This window comes from Zalophus californianus, chromosome 2 (assembly GCF_009762305.2).
Source record: "Zalophus californianus isolate mZalCal1 chromosome 2, mZalCal1.pri.v2, whole genome shotgun sequence".
Taxonomy (NCBI): domain Eukaryota; kingdom Metazoa; phylum Chordata; class Mammalia; order Carnivora; family Otariidae; genus Zalophus; species Zalophus californianus.
The window spans coordinates 155,281,726-155,298,883 of record NC_045596.1 but is presented as its reverse complement, the minus strand read 5'-3'; the positions used below and the strand labels follow the sequence as shown (position 1 = coordinate 155,298,883).

Here is a 17,158-nt window from a genome sequence, read left to right as displayed (position 1 = left end):
ACAGCTTTCATTTGTTTCTCATAGTTGGTGTATCTGTATTTTAGCTCAAAACTCCAAAGGAGAGCCTGCAGATCGGAAACCCAAGCCACTGTAGATTATAGCTCTCCTCGACTGAGACATTTCAACACAAAAGCAATAACCCATGATATTCATGCAAATATTATTGATGACATGGCACTTTAAAAGACAAGATTCCAAGAAAGAGAAGTAAGGATCCATTGAAATTGCTTGCATTTTTTTTAAGTGGAAGCAGTTTTTCAATTTTTGCAATTCCTTCTTTTGCTTTGTGTGATCTCAAATTTTTAGTGAATTTACACCCAGAGCAACTGGAGAGTGGCAGCGTAAGTTCCAGTTGGAATCATCCGATTAAATGGCAGTTTTAGCTACATGAAGAAAAATCCGTAGCTCCCCTTGAAAAATACAAGACAGTTTTAAGAACAAAATCTACAACTGTGTTAGCAATCTGCTAAAAGTACTCAAGAAAACGGATTGACTTTCTCAAATTATTTTTTTTCTTCTCATTATCTAAAAGTACTCCCATGTCCCTCACTCTAATAATTTATACAAAGCAGGAGCCGAGTTGTAAAGAGCTCTTTCCTGCCTATACAAGGCCACAGTGGGAGTTACTCTTTAGGTGGGCACATCCGTTAATCTGTACAACCAGGTTTCCGATAGAGGAACGGCTCCTTTGGTATCAGAATGATAGCATGCAGCATGGGAACCCTTACCAACCTGACTTATTCCCACCCATGGGGCATTTTTCTGTCTCATTCTGAAATGTCTTCGGCTTTGTTGGAACATCACACTTTTAATTTTTTTTTTTTTTTTTTTTTTTTAACATCTCTCTTTCTCCAAGCTACAACTGTCTGGTTTGGTTGAGTTAAATCAGAGGAATGACCAGCTTGGAGTCCACCCCCAGCCAGCCTTTCTCAACTCACACCCAGGTGTTCCTACAAAGGCCTTACGTCTCACATAGAAGGGTAAAGGAAAAAGAGAAGTCAGAAGGAAAAATGTGTGGAATGACTACATGATCTGTTCTTTGGAACAGATGAGAATCCTAGTGTCTGTAGTCACGGGAGAATAATTAAACTGGGTTAGAAACCTCTCCATACAGATCAGAGTTCTTGCTTTGAAAACACACCAAATTCTACCATTTGTCGGACATATTTCCCCTCCATTTCAATGAAGGTCATGTACCTTCTAGCTGAACTTTGGGCCTTTGGTAGTTTAATCTCATTAAAGCCTGGATGTGTAGCATTTAGGGCACACTCAAGGTGGAAGACTCTCTGATACCTACCCACAAACACGCATCCACCAAGCTAAATAAAATGGTCTCGAAAATTCCTGTTATTTTGCCAAGTATGGAAAAAAAATTCTTTATGACATTTTACATCTGGAAATGGAATTAAATTCATGATGTGCTTTTCCCTTATAACTGTTCAGTTGCTATATATGTTATTTCAGCTTTCCCAAAGTGTAACTATTATGTGGGATTTTATTTTCCACCTGTGGTAGGAGGAAAGAGACATAGAGACCATTAAACGGACAGAGAAAAGCAAGACAGACTTCTGGTTGTGGTGGGCAACCAAGTCTGGAGTCCATATCATGAGGAAAAAATACTGCATTTGTGTTTTTATACACTGGCTAATTTTCACATTCGACAAGGCGACTCTGATGAAACAATTTTGTCTAAGCCTCCATTAATTCAACCCAGGCTAACAACAAACAATTGGCTACTGCAAATTGTTTCTCCCCACCACTTTATTCTTGGCACACATCGTATTTTCAAACCAGATTTAAAGCCTGGATTCTTCTTTGTTACTGGACTCCAGGGTCTCCAAAATCACCTTTAAACACCTACCCCACAAGTATGGATTTTGTCATCTTTTTTTTTTTAAAGGAATTCCCAGAATTCTCAGCAATCATTGTTGTTTCATATTCCCTAAGGCTAAATTTTCTGTTCAGTTAAGTATCAAGTGCCGAACAAGAGAACACAAAGTTGATTGCTGTTGAGACAGATGTGGGGCATTGTGGGGCGGCTCACACCAAGGGAGGAGGGACCGTGGCATTGATGACATAACTCCCGAGAAGGCACTTTCTTAAGTAAGAAGACAGCCCTATGTTTCAGTCAAAGGTGGTTTTTGACACTCCCCGTGACATTCCCAGTGACACGCTACTGCTGCATGGAATGGGGACTTACAGAAAACATTGTCACGACTTCAAGGAGCTTACCAGGGAGTTGAAGCATCACAAACACTACACATAGAAAAGATGACTATACAGCAATGCATAAGTGAGGACTAAAATGTGTGGCCACCGTACACTCCAGGAGCCCGAAGGTGAGACAAATGAACCTGAAATTAAGCCAGTGACCACCATTTTCATCAAGGAAATGAGATTTGAGAGAGGCCTTGAAGAGTTGAAAAAGTTTTGTTACACCACTCGAGGTCACTGAAATCATTCTTCTGGCACTTAAAAAATAAAATCGAATTGGCATAAGTGCAGTAGTACACTGAAGACCGTTTCTGCTGGCATATTTTGCAAATTTGGCTTAGGATGGCCATCTTTTAAGAGCTTGTTTTTTAAAAACCAGTTGAATGCATACAAAAACTCAAGTGGCAATTTTTTCCAACCAGCCTTCATGTCATCAGGGAGCCTGCTTTACAACTAAATTTCCCCCATCTCAAAGGTCATAGACACTGGCTACATCTTTGCTACCTCATTTTATTCCATTGAACCCATTGCTTTTCCCATCTAGAACATATGCCAAATGGGATGGTTATGGTCAAGGGCAGTATTTTACTAGCAAACATTTTGAGAGCCGCAGGGGAGCCTTGACATATTTGATGCAGTTCTTGACTTGGCTGGGCCATTCCCTTCCACCAAACTCTGCCCCCCAGGGACCTCATGAATCACCTGTCATTCATCAAAAACCAGGAGCACGTAGTCCCCACAAGCAGCTATGTACTCTTATTGCAAAACTAAGAAAGCTTTGCTTTCCAGGAAGCTCTGCATCTGATTGTTCTGGAATGTGTTTGGAGGAAGGTTTTGGCGCCCACATTTGAGTCTCCTAAAATGTTTCAGCATTTAAGCTTTGTTTCCCCCTACCTGAAATCTGACATGCCCTTTCCCAAGAGTTACACAGGCAGCGACTTGCTCTCCCTTCTCTCTCTTTTCTCCCATGAATAACTCAAAACACGTTCCCTAGGTGGGTTGGTTAAAATTTTTATCACCTGATTCTTGTCCCCATTTGAGATGCCAAAATGCATGGAGTGGGGGTGGCAGGAGGGTATCCTGTGAGAAGAGAAAAGCCTTAAGTAACCCACAGAGAGGCTTCCCCACGCTTAAAGCACTGGACTGAGGGAAATATCCTCAGACCCTCAGAGGGGATTTTTTTTTTCCTGACTCCAAATAGATAATTATTATTTCTCAGACTATCTGGTTTGTTTTACCACCAGATAATGGACTCACCTGTTGATTAGAGAGGCCATAAGTCAAGTGATTTTCATTATGAGCTTTAAAACTGCTGCTCAGTAGCACAGAAACCTTCAAATGGTGCATGAGATCACAAAGCAGCTGGAGTAGCTCTAGAATTGAAAGATTTGAACTGAAGAAACCTGCAGGCAACTGGAGCTGTATTAAATTTTTACCATTTGGAGTTAATTTAAACTCTCGTTTCCCTCTTCAATGGGTGTGAGAGAAACATTCAACATTTTTTATTTAAGGAAAATAGATGGTGGTGCCATTAAAAATTTTTATATAAGAACTGGGGGTTTAAGAAATCATAAGGGTTTGTTGGATGGATCTTGGCCTTGTTCCAAGACATGAGTAGCCCTGCTCTTCGCTCCTGTATCGTTCAGTCACACAGACTAGTGGCTAATGCCCAGCTGTGAGGACGGGGTGTCTTTGTCATCCACATTAATTTCCCCATTGTTCCTGTGCAATGGCTGCATCCAGGCCCTAAGCCTCTCACATTATCGAGCTACCTGAGTGATGCCAGTGGTGCTCACACAGTCTCACTTTTTTCTTCATCCTGACAGAGATCTTTGCATCTTCCATTCCCCTCTGCCCACCACTGTGCGTTGCTCTCTCTTCCTCAGAGGTCTGACAGACCTGCTAGGTGTGTCCTCATAGGGCATAACCCTTTCCTTCACCCCTTCCAAGGCCCCTTAAGATCCCCTTCTGGCAGGCCCATCCTGAGGTCATGTGAAGATCCCTATAAACAGAATTCAACTCAGCACTGATGTCCACCCCAATCTGGCTTCTAAGATAACTTTTCTTTCATTGCAAATGTATGTATGTGCCCCTCCATACATCTTGACCTCTTATGTCTTGAGGCAACAGATGGCAAGACCTGTCTGGATATATTTCTCAGTCCTCTCCCTAGAATAAGTGTATAAAAAATGGTGATTGTGGTGGACCTAATCTAAAAATGGAATAATTTATTCCATTTTTGAATAAATTGAATTTGAATTTGAAATTTGAATTTGAATTTGAAATTGAATTCCATTTTGAATAAATGAACCTGAGACACACAAGAGCCACTCAGAAAAGTTCAGCAAATGACTGTAAGAATCTTTATCCTAACTGCATGAAAGCTGCAAGTTTATAAATGAAAGAGTTCATTTAAAATTATTCTAGGGTTAGAGATATGTCAAGGTACACGCTCCTAACTCCAGAATGACTAATGGGCAAGTTGGTGTTTACCCATATGATGGAAAATACCCCAGGCCTCTACAGTGATCATGCCTATTTAAAACAGAGTCCTCTTGAGGCAAGGGGAAATAACTGGCACCCAGGTCTTGAATGTTCTCAATACCAACTAAGTTAGTGATCTGGTGACATTAGTGTCCTGTTATAGCTGATACCGTGGACAACTTTGAAAACCATTGGGAAGAGCATCCACACTTACTATTCTTAGAATGGCTGGTATCCCTTAGATTCTACCTCAGCTGCCCGTGACCACACCACTGAGTTTGGCAATCAGCACAAAGCCAACTGGCCCTGTACTGGGCCCTGTGCTTCCAGGCAGGTCACTTGAAGACCACAGAGAAGCAGAGCTAAGCTATGTGAATCACTCATTTGTCATAGTCTCCTTATCTCCCCACTGGGAAGTAGGTCCCTCAAGGGCAGCAAATTGTATCTGTTTTGCTTGTTGATGTGTCTCTAGCACCTAGGATAGTTCTTGGCACACAGACTGTCCTCAGTAATATCTGGTGGGTGGATGAATAAATGAATGAGTGCATCTATGTTTTCTCTGTGACTTGGAGCAGACCCGGTCAGCCTATCTCTGAGAATGAGTTGGCAACCGTCGCCATAATTGTTACCAACTTCTGTGTTTTAGAATCTGAATGTGAGAAATGACAACATGTTTGACTTCTCCTTGTCTTGGCTTGATTTTCTTCTGGATTTTCCAACTGCCTGCCCTCTACCCACAATGTAGAGAAATAAAGAATAGGGTTCATTATGTCTTAACAGCTTCAACTAGACATAAATTTCTTTCTTTTCCTTCACTAAGCTGTTAATCTGGGTGTTTCACCCAATTGCTCCATTTCAAGAAGGGCAGAAATTATTTTCTGCATGTATGGCCCATGGATTTAGATACTTGGGGACCACAGAAATCTTTTCTTTTTTCCCTTTCTTCCTTCCCTGTTTCCCTTCTCTCTCTTAAAAAGTTTATTTAATAATAATTTATTGAGCCTGCACAGTGGCTGGTATTATGCTAGGCATTGGGGAGAAATACAAAACTTAAAAAAAAAAAGATATCCGTTACGCTCAAGCAGCACAGTCTCTTAGATGAACAATAATTGCAAGACAATGTGATCGATTCATTTACTCATCCATCCCCCAGATATTACTGAGGACAGTCTGTGTGCCAAGAACTATCCTAGGTGCTAGAGACATATCAACAAGCAAAACAGATACAGATACAATCTGCTGCCCTTGAGGGACCTACCTCCCAGTGGGGAGATAAGGAGAATGTGACAAATGAGTGTAGTAGCACTGTGTAGAGAATGGAATGATGGCACAGAAGAAGGAGCCAAGGAGTCTGTCAGGGAGAGTCAGAAAATGCCTCACAAAGGAGGTGCCATTCAGGTATAGTCTTGGAGCATGAGTAGAAGTCACAAATTGGAGAGAGGCGAAGGGTTCTTAGGTAGAGGGGCAAACAAGTGAAAAGGTTCAAGTAATATTCCATATAATAGAAATCAGTGAGGTGTGCCAAGTGAGTGGTGGGTATATGGAAACATCAGGGGATGTGCCTGGTACAAAGATACTAATCAGCCATGCCTTTCGAAATCTGAGTTTTAGGACTGGACAAAGAAGGAGTAGAAGCAGGGACCTACTGCAGTTGTGTTCAGAAGAGACAGATTTAGCAGATACTTAGGAGAAGGAAGTGACACGTCACCAATAAATGAGAAAGGCACGGATCCAGAGAATAAGTATCAAATTCTGTTGTGAACATGTGCTCATTAGTAAGCCAAGGGAAGACGCCCAGGAAGAAGGTAGAGTGGGATTTCTGCAGTTCCAGAGAAGGGTGAGGTCTGAGGATATGGATCCAGGAGTCACCTGCAACAGATGGCATGTACCAGAAAGTGAGAAGATTATCAGTGAACTCCCAAGGGGACAGGTCCTCTTTGTAAGGGTTAAATTACATGGAGGATGCCCATTTGGTAGAGGAATTTCATTTCTTTAGGTCAGGGGACCATGGGACCCTAAGAGATGTGGGAACCCCTGACATTTTAAGCAAAACTTGGTTTAAACGTAGCTTTTTGTGGCAACCGAATCTATAGCTTTTACCAAATTCTCAAAAGGATCTGAGCCAAAAAAGGATTAAAACCTATTGTGTTTTGATAAATAGACATATGTATTTATATATGTCTGAGATACTTGGAACTGAATTAAAGAGAGGTTTGGTTCAGGCTAGAAAAAAAATTTGATGTAATGATATTGTTCTCATTTGGTCATGTTGGGAAAAAGAATCCAAGTTCCATGACTGTTTTGGGGACAGGGGAAAGAAGAGAGGTGGGAGAGAAGAAGGAGTATGGTTGGTTCATGATTTGGTAAGAAAAATTTCATATTTCTATTCCGTTCAGAGCAAATCTTTACAAAATAATGCTTCAGATTAAATATGTTTAATAATAACAAAATGGAGGAATGAAGTAACTATCTATATGGTTTTAAAGTATTACCTTTGTCATTCTGATAAGAAATGTATTTCAGAAATTCCTAAGTTACCATCCCTTCAGATCCCCCCCTCCCCCATGATTACCTACAATCTCTGGTTTGGTTTCATATTTTGAATTTTATCCAAGTCTCTCACTTGACCATTATAGCACATAGTCAAGGCTTTCTCCATAGTAGCCTTCTCCAGGTAGAGAGTGTTCATTGGAGGGTATACTCTTAATAGAATCTGAGCACAGTATAAAAATTATCAATTATTTTGTACATCAAAGGGCACTATCAAGAAAGCGAGATGACAAATATGGAATAGGAAAAACATATTTGCAAATCACTTATCTGATAAGGAAGTGCCTGGTATCCCAAATATATTAAAAAAAACTCTTACAACTCAACAATAAAGACACATAACCCAATTTAAAAGTGGACAAAGGATTCAAATAAACATTTCTCCAAAGAAGATATACAAATAAATGGCCTATAAGCACATGAAAAAGTGTTCCACATCATGAAGGAAAGACAAATCAAAACCACAATGAGATACCACTTCACACTCTTAGGATGGCTAGAACTTAAAACAAAAACAAAAGACAAACAAAACAAAACAAAACAGAAAATAACAAGTGTTGGCAAAGATATGGGGAAATTGGAACCTTTGTATATTACCGGTGGGAATATAAAATGATGCAGCCACTGTGGAAAACAGTTTGGCAGTTCCTCAAAAAGCTAAAGATAGAGCTAACATATGACTCAGAAATTTTACTCTTAGATATATACTCGAGAGAATTGAAAACATATGTTCACACACCAAAAAACTTGTACACAAATGTTCATAGCAGCATTATTTATAAAAGCCTAAAAGTAGAAACAACCCAAGTGTCCGTCAACTGATGTATAGACAAACAAAATGTGGTACATTTTTACAATGGAATATTATTCGGCCATAAAAAGGAATGAAGTGCTCACACCTGCTACAACATGGATGAACCTGAAAACATGATGCTAAGTGAAAGAAATCAGACACAAAAAGCTACACGTTGTATGATTCCAATTATATGTAATGTCCCCAATAGAAAAATCCATAGAGATAGAAAGTGGATTTGTGATTGTCAGTGGGCGGGGAGAAAAGAGAATTGGGAGGTATGGAGTTTCACTTGGGGATGATGAAAATGTTCTGGAATTGTATAGTGGTGATGGTTGCACAACATTGTTAATACACTAAAAGCCACTGAGGTGCACAATTTAAAATGGTTAAAATGATGAATGATATGTTATCTGAATTTTATCTCAATAAAAAATACCCCCCAAATTGCCAATTAATTTTAGCTCTACCCCAAAATAAGACAATTAGAACCCACAAACCAAAAAAAAATCTTTCACTTTCTTTGCAGAAGTCAATATTTTCACATTGGATGAGAACCTCCCATCATTTTGAGATCAGCAATATTTATTCTAACCCTGTTAAAAGCTCAGGCACACTGAAATCGTCACTTAGTAAATAACGGAAGAAGTAGAGGAAATATGAGCATGCGTGTGCTTAGTGAGTTCATTTCCAAAATTTGAGAAAAATAAAACAACAAGACACTCGGTTAAAAGCCTCGTGAAATTGATGAGAGCATTCTCAAATTTAAAACTCTTTGGAAGTGAAGGTAGAGAATAGGGGGATAGAAATCCGAACTGCCAACCCCTCTTCCTACCTCTGTTTCTTTGGGAAGTGAAAGCCAAGCTTTGGCCATCAAGGTATTCTGGAATCCTTTTGAATCTCATACTTTTTTGGACTGAAATTATTTACGTTTGCATTTGGAACACAGAACACCTACAATCTCCATCAGCCTCCACCTCAGACAATGATCCTGCATCATCCCTAAGAAAGCTCATTTTATTTCTCCCTGTCTTCATACCATACAGCAGGGGAAACTTTGTATGACGGAGAGGAGGCGTTTGACTTTTTTAAGAGAGGCTGGTAATTGTGTTAAATAACTAACCAAAAATGTCCCAGTGCCAGCAAGACTGTTTGATGACCATGATGCGGTGTGGGGGGGGGGGGGGGGAAGACAAGAATGTGGTTTGTTTTTTTTTTTTTGCAAAGTAGTTTTCTTGCCTTGTGTGCGCCCACCTCCCCCGTGAACTCCTGAAGGACTCTGTTCCTAAGCCCCAGAAGCTCTCCGGGTGGCTGGCAGGGGCAGCCCCGTTACTTGTGCAGTCCCGTGCCCAATGAGTATGTGTGACCCCTGGCTCTGAAATTACAAAGAATTTCAAAAAGTCAACAGCAAGGCATCCACTTAGCAGCTGTCCACGGTGCAAACTCGTGGTCTGGTGGAAGGGGTTTGACCAGACAGACCCTCCCGGTTCCTGGTTCCACCGCATCCTTCCTGCAATTCGATGCGAGTTACAAAACCCCCAGAACCTCACTGTTCCCACCCAAAACACGAGTCTAATCATCCCCATCCCTCCCATGGCTGCCAGACTTTTTTTTTTTTTTTTTTAAGTCTCAAGCCTGAATGCTATTGTTTAACATGTTTTCCATGTTTCTATGGGGAAGGGAGCGCTCTGTATTTCGGCAGGGTGTATGAATGGCAGGAAAGCCTTTTGGCGGATTAAATATGGGTCCTTCAAAGATTAAGGAAGGGGGCCAAGGGGGACTGCACTTCCTCTCATCTCCAACCTGACACACTTTGCCTCTCTCTGTGTTTTTATTAGCTCGTATCCTCAGTACATCAGTGGCAAGGGTGATGAAACCGGTGGCAGATTTAACTGCCCGGCAGCTGGGTCACTGTCCCGTGGGTCTTGTTGTCATGCTGTGATCTTAAAGTAACCACGGCTGTTTGGGCCGCTGCTTTCCCAGAGACTCGGAGAGAGACCACTGCATAGTTAATCGGTGGCAAAGGAAGGGAAGAGGCTATTGCTTGCAGAAAGCACAGAGAAGCTGCTTTGAAAAATCCCAAGGCGGCTGAATATCAAGAACACGGTTCCTGCTGTGGGCAGCTGTGTGTGCGAAGGGCAGCCTGGGGGCTGAAAATCAAATCTCCAGCCTGGGTTGGTGCCCCTCCCCTCGGGCCTTGGCAACAGAGGCGAGAGGCCTAAACACTACAGAATATAGAAGCCCTCAATACTGTCAGACGAGGGATATCATTTAGAGTCATCTTTATTGTTAGCAGGGTCGGTGAATAATGTTTTCTAAGGAAAAAAAGAAAAGAAAGGAAAAAAGAAAGAAAGTGCTAAAGAGAGAGAAAACAGGATGACTCACGTAACAGGGAAGAACTGCAGACCCCTTACCTGAAACCTTCTCATGTCCCTCGGGTTTCCCGCTGTTTTCAAACAATTCTGATTGCACTTGAGGAAAAATTTTAGAAAGAATCTGTGAAGAGAAAGCAATGTGTTACATTTTGGAGTAAACATTTTTTAAGAGAAAATAGATCTGCATTATATTAGATTTGATTGGAAAGGGATTGTATTTCCCATCTGGGGAATTTCAGCCGGCCCTGCCTGGGAAGGAACACCGCTGACCCTTTGCAATTTGCAAATTCGGATGTTTGCGATTTGAGGATTGTGAAGCGGGTCACAAGGTGGGCTCTGGTTTGTATACCCACCCCCGAGTTGCAAGGGCACTCTGTCTCCCAAAAATCAGGCTTCCAAAGCAGCAGTGACTCCTGCCGTGTAAACATGTCTTGCTCCAGGGTAAATAATAGCAAGACTTCACCCAGAATCCCAGGGTTTCTCACGCATGTGACTTTCCACTGGCCACACGCACCTCCATGCTCACACACCTCACACGTGTACCCTCACACACAAAGGGCCCCTGGTCTTTTTAAACAATGTATATAAAATCAGAAAACAGTACGTTGCCATCCAAAGGCAGGTCAGCCTTTGCAGGTACACACTGGGGTTTTTATGACTAATAACAAGTTGTGAATGTCCTTTCAGACCTTCTATACATTATCCGGGAAAATACCAAGGCACTGAATCATGGTCTGAGGTTATCATTCGTCATAAGGCATATTTTTAAGCCAGCCGTCTCTGAAATAAACGATTTGTGCAATTTTAAAAACTGGGTATCTTTAATCAGACAACTACATCAAACCAGAAAAATGGCAGAGGTGGCCTTTTCAGCCATTTACCTATTTTAATGTTTGGGATTTTGTTTCAAACCACAATAAGTTTTTCATTTATCTCACTTGCAGAGTCCTTTCCCTTAAAAAAAAAAAAAAAAAAAATCCAGCTTTTGCAGTATTAAAGTCCCAGGTGAGCTAGGCCTATTTCCCTTTCTGTTACTATGACAACGAAATTTTACCGCAGTCCCAAAGTCCCTCCAGAACTCTCACATCCATGCCTTGAATTAGAACTTTAAAGGAAAAGATATACATTTTTTCTCCAGGATTTACCAACAAAAATAAGTAGAAATCAACAATGCTTCCAAAAATTCTATTTTAAAGCAACGGCTGGTAAGATGCTCTCATGGTGACCTTCTGTTTATTTTTATTTTTTTAAGAGTCACACAAAAGAATTAGAGAGCGCTCCAGTTAATTGTATTTAGCACTTAAAGAAAAAAACATCTGACGGAAAGATAAACAGCAAACGATCAAGGAGGAGAGAATGGGAACTGTGTGTTTCAAAACGGTTTCTGTATTTGAGGCTGTTTTACTCTAGATTTGCTAAAAATATTTGGCCAAGTGCTCCTGACCCCTATCTACAAATAAAGGTGGGCTGTGAATTGTGAATTTGGAAATAACAGCTAAAATTTTTTTCATGATGTTATAACATCTGTTTTTCACTTCTCTCTCTCCATCTTGGCTGGGCCGGGAGGTTAGGCAGGACTTCCTGTGCCATGAAGGTATCAGGGTCTTCACCCGAGCTACCCGAGCTACCTCCAGAGTGACAGGGCAGAGAAATGCTCCACGCTGGTTTTTTTTTTTTTTTTCCCCTTTTGCTCCGCACTGCTTTATGCAGCGTTCAAATTCACAACCTGCCTTTGCTTCCTAATGTGCAGTGAAACGTCTGCCTGCCAGTAGCAATCAGAGGTTGATCAGAATGCAAACATTTTATTTTTGTAAGGGGAAATATTCTTGCCCTTGTACATTCACAGAAGAGGCAGGTACAGCCACTCAGAACTCATGAAGATTCTCTCAGGATATGCTTAAAACTTGCTTTTTTCTCTCTCGAGTCTCCTTCCAAACAATAGCCCCCCTTCCCACACCACATCTATCCTCCAGCACCCCCAAGCGTGATTTACACCTTTTCCCCTCCTAAAACCAAAGTGAGTGCTTTTTCTTACCAAGTCCTTGATTTGGGAAAAGTTTTGCTTGGACTGAGTTCCTTAGAATGCACTCCCAGTGGGTGATACTTTCCCTTACCTACCCGACCCTTTCTCTAAAATGTATCTGGCAAAAACATTAATGTTCGCGAAAGCATTGTTATATGCATGGTGTGGTAGGTGGAAAAGTGCAGAAGAAATACATGTTTACATGAAATCAAATTGATTTAGGGAAACAAGGGGCCTGCTGAAAGGCTCAATTCAGTTTCAATTAGGACGCTCATCAGTTCTTTGGGTGGAAAGTTTTGACTCTTTCCCTGGCCTGGGATCTGAGTCTGTAACCTGCCTAGTCCCTGCATACTAAGGATATAACCTTCTGTTCACAAAGGGGAAGAGAGTGGTAGAGGAGGGGGGGTGGATATGAGGGGAGAGAGAGAGAGAAAATTCTCTTACATTGTATACTGCTTCTAAAAGAAGGCATAACTGTTTCTAAATAGCTAGCTTGAAAAATTATGGCCTGGATATTTTATATGTGAACCTAAAAATTAATTTAAAGGAATCCTAGGGGTTTACTGTTATATCCAATTTTTTCTCTTGCTTTTATTGCTGTCTTCTACCTCTCTCCCATCCACCCCCCTCCACCCACCATGCTCAGGGGCTTGATACAGAACCCTTTACTAACTATACCATCCATTAACTACAGGGTGACTTGCAGGGAACAAATCCCCTGGGTCTGGATCCCTCCGAAGCCAGAGCTGCCTGGAAAATGTCAGCACTCTGCACTCAGAAACGGGAAACCCAAATGAATTGCAAGATTCAGACCAAATGTGCAGATTCTCATTAGGATGGAAGTTGTTATTTCCACTTTCTCCAAACAATGTTGACTACATAAATATTATAACCACTTAGTGCAGTACACTTTGCAAGGCTTCTGATCTCATTCCTTAGGAGTGAACACCACCAACAACAGGATTATCCTTGTTCTCTAGATGCAGAGGAATAGAGAGGTGAGATCAAAATGTGAACTCAAGCCAGCACATTGCAACCTGGATCCTAGGTCAGCTGAGATGATGTAATGTACCAAATGGCATTTCTTCACTCTGCAGATATTTATGACATGCTGACAGTATTCTAGTCTTGACCTATGCCAACTATGTAACCAAGTTAGCTCACTTCTCTGGGCCTCAGTTTGTTCAACTGGGTTTAACTAGCTTATCTCTAGGGTTCTTCCAATATTAATATTCTATGATGACAAAGAAAAGTATGTAGAGTTGAGAGCCCTCCAGAAATGGCTACACTGATGGAAGAAACCACTGAAGACAAAAAGACCATGATTTACTGCAGTCCAAGTGGGGTGTGTGCAGGGTTTTCTGAGAGATAGGTCAAAGATAGTGGGGAAAAAATAAGCAGGGACTGCTGACTGGTGGACAGTGGGGCATCTTGGGTGATGCCTTGGTCAGAGCAGGCAGTCCCCCAGGGCTTGACAGGCAAACTGTTGAACAACCATTGTCTTAGGCACTCTCCCACATGCTTCTGAGGCAGGAGAAGGTGGCTCAGGAATATCATCTATCAGAGACATCTCTGTTCCTGCTCACTATCCTGTGTTGGTCCAGCAGCTGAAGGGTACAGGGGTCACAGAGGGAAAGGAAAGAAAGTTTGCCAAGTGTCTACTCTGTGCCATACCCTGAGGCTAGGTGTAGGGGCTTCATATACAGTGCATCATTTTTTTTCTTACAACAACTGTATGATTGATGAATCAATCATTTCACAGCTAGAAAAAAACAAAGTCACCAAAAATTTAAGAAATTCACCCAAGATCACACAGGTTGTAAGTAGCAGAAACAAGGATTTGAACATGAGTCCTTCTCACAGCAAGCTCCATCTGGTGTTCTATGCTTCCAGAACCAATCAGGTTGTGATGACAGTTGCACAACTCTGTGAATATATTAAAAGCCACTGAACTGTACACTTTAAATAAGTGAACTTTATAGTATGTAAATTATATCTCAATATAGCTGTTTTTAAAAATTCAGAAAATGGTCTGAAAGAAGAAAGAAAAGAAAAGAAAGAAAGAAAGAAAGAAAGAGAAAGAAAGAAAGAAAGAAAGAAAGAAAGAAAGAAAGAAAGAAAGAAAGAAAGAAAGAAAGAAAGAAGAAATAGAGAAGAGGGGAGGGGAGGGGAAGGGAGGGGAATGAAGGGAAGGGGAGGGGAAGGAAAGAGAAGAGAAGAGAAGGGAAGGGAAGGAGGGAGGGAGGGCGGGAGGGAGGGAGGAAAGGAAAAAAACAACATGAAGGATTCTGGTTTCTTGAAGAGTGAGAGGACTATAGCAACCCAAGAGGAAAACACTAGGTCAAAGATAGTTGCATGGAAGTAAATGCCTACTAATGAAAATACTTGCTGCATTCATTTATTTACCCAACTGAGCAATTATGAAGTATATAGTATCCTCCATGAAGGTTCAGACACCATGGCAAATAAGATGGACCAAATCTTTGCCCTCATGGAGCATACAACCAAACCATTCAAAATATGCTGTTTCAGATTCTGAGAGGAATCTGGAGACCCCTGAATATGGGTCTAAAATTACAGGGGACTGCCCAGCCACCCAGAAATCTCTTTCTCTCCCAATCTCTAGAATATTGGAACACACAGCACTGTTCAAGAGTAGAATGATAGTTCCTAGATGGGTCTAGATGTGTCCTGAGCCCTTCCCAAACAGAAACTGAGATTCAAACTGGTTGCACAAATAGGGTGCAAAGTCAAGGCCCAGAGGTGGGGGACGTGGAGAGGGACTATCTCTAAATCAAAGGAAGGGCAAATACTTAGTATTCATGCCAAATTCCAGAATTATAACCAATGATCTGACAAGTACAAAACCCAACATAATTTTGTCCAGATTTGTGGTAGGGGTCATTCAATTCATCTCTCATTTGAAATCCAAGATATAGTGCCTTCTAAAAAATTGCAATACAAAAAGTGTTGAGGAAAGCACTCTGGGAAGACAATGAAAGCTTTTTTCAAGAAAAAGATTAGACAGGGATGTGTATCAAAAGAATGTGAACTTGGCACTAGTAACAGCTACCATTAAGCAGAACCTTACTCTATGCCAAATAATATGTAAAATACCTTTCACTTTGAAACTTATTCCCTTAAAAAAATCTAATTCTGCCTACCATAGGAATAATTTCTGCAATGCCATGGTCACATGTTACATACCATGAAGATGAGAACACCCCCGTACTCTCCAAAAGCCAAGAGCAGGGGGTGCTATATCTGGTTCTCTCTCTCTCTCTGCTGTGATGGCCACATAAGCAGTCTGGCTCACAGAAGTCCGAGCCATATGTAGACTCAATATAGCCTCACAAACCATGTAGGTGTTTAAAGGACTAAGTCCATTGATTTTTGAGGAAGACACATTTTATCTGGATTAACTACTAACCCTCCTTTTCTAGAGTCCAATAAATTAAAATATAATTGGCTTCCACTGTTTGTGTGTGCTTCTGAAAAAAAGATAACTCCCTTCCCTTAAAACACTCATACCATTTCTAAGAACAGTCAAATTATCATCTCTAAAAACTATCCGGGATAGGCTGGATCATAAAATCATGTTTGAAAGAAATGGGCAGCTGCCTCTCCTCTCCCAGGGCCCTGTCAAGCTTATATCCTATGGGGGACTAGGCAGAGTGAGGAGTCTCATGCAGGATGGATACACCTCTGGAGCCATTTTCTCACTTGGGATGGCCAACAGGGCAGCTCACTCTGTTGTATAATGTAGGAAAACCCCTACATGCTGGGTTTCCACTTGAGACCAGTAAAAAACATGATAATGTTCCAGCTTTAATCTAGGTCTTAACCGTGATATCCTCTTTGAACCTTCCTACAACAGAAAGGATACATTTTCCTCTCCCAAAAGCCTCTAAGAGAATCTAAATCCAAGCAGCCAAAGTAAGGTGAAGGGCAGCAGTGGACCCCATGCTTGGCTTGAAGATGACATGCCCTATTGATTGTTTAGATGTCAGCCCAAGTAAGAAAGGGCCCGAAGCTTTAAGGGCTTTGTGAAGACTCTCACTGAAGTCCACAAAAATTAAGAGACTCTGGGAGTTCAAACTCCCCATTGGTTCTTGCTACACCTTAAAAACTTCACAATGGGGCATCTGGGAATGTTTTGTACTTGGAATCTGCTTGGTAAGATGATGGCCGGCACAAAGTTCAAGAAGATCCATGGAAAGGGGAGATAATTTAAAAAATTTTGACTGACTGGCTTTCTTAGGCTTCCATCAAATACTCATTTTTGTAAGCTGATTTTCTATGTAATCCGTTTATTTAAACAATCCCTTAAAATGTAAATATAAATACATGAACAGAGTAGGCACAGAGTCTTTAATCTCCACAGACATTCCTATGGAAGAGTTTTATGACCACTAAAGCTTATTCACTTGGACTATGTCAATGAAAGGCCATCTCAGATCCTAAAAATGTAAGTTTATAGAAAATTTTGAAGCACTAAATTTTCTTACTTACAACTACACTCAACGTCTCTAACTCCCAATGGCTAAAAGACTAATTATGATGATGATTATAATAACAACAAAGAAATACCCCACCTTCATCGACCTCATATTATGTACCATGTGTAATTTTGTTTAATCCATCCACCTCTGAGAGTAGGAGAATCAACGTCTCCATTTTACAGAAGAAATAAACAAGACTCAGACAGGTTAGCTTCCT

The 17,158-nt window shown here is 41.0% G+C and overlaps 1 protein-coding gene across 2 annotated transcripts in view; it reads right to left on the bottom strand.

The window, feature by feature from the left end:
* Positions 1-17,158, bottom strand: part of EBF2 (EBF transcription factor 2) — a 187,155-nt gene that overhangs the window by 46,311 nt on the left and 123,686 nt on the right. For both annotated transcript variants that reach the window (XM_027600719.2, XM_027600720.2), the window contains exon 7: positions 10,456-10,537. In XM_027600719.2, the coding sequence (XP_027456520.1) occupies positions 10,456-10,537 (82 nt within the window). The remainder of the gene's footprint in view (positions 1-10,455; positions 10,538-17,158) is intronic.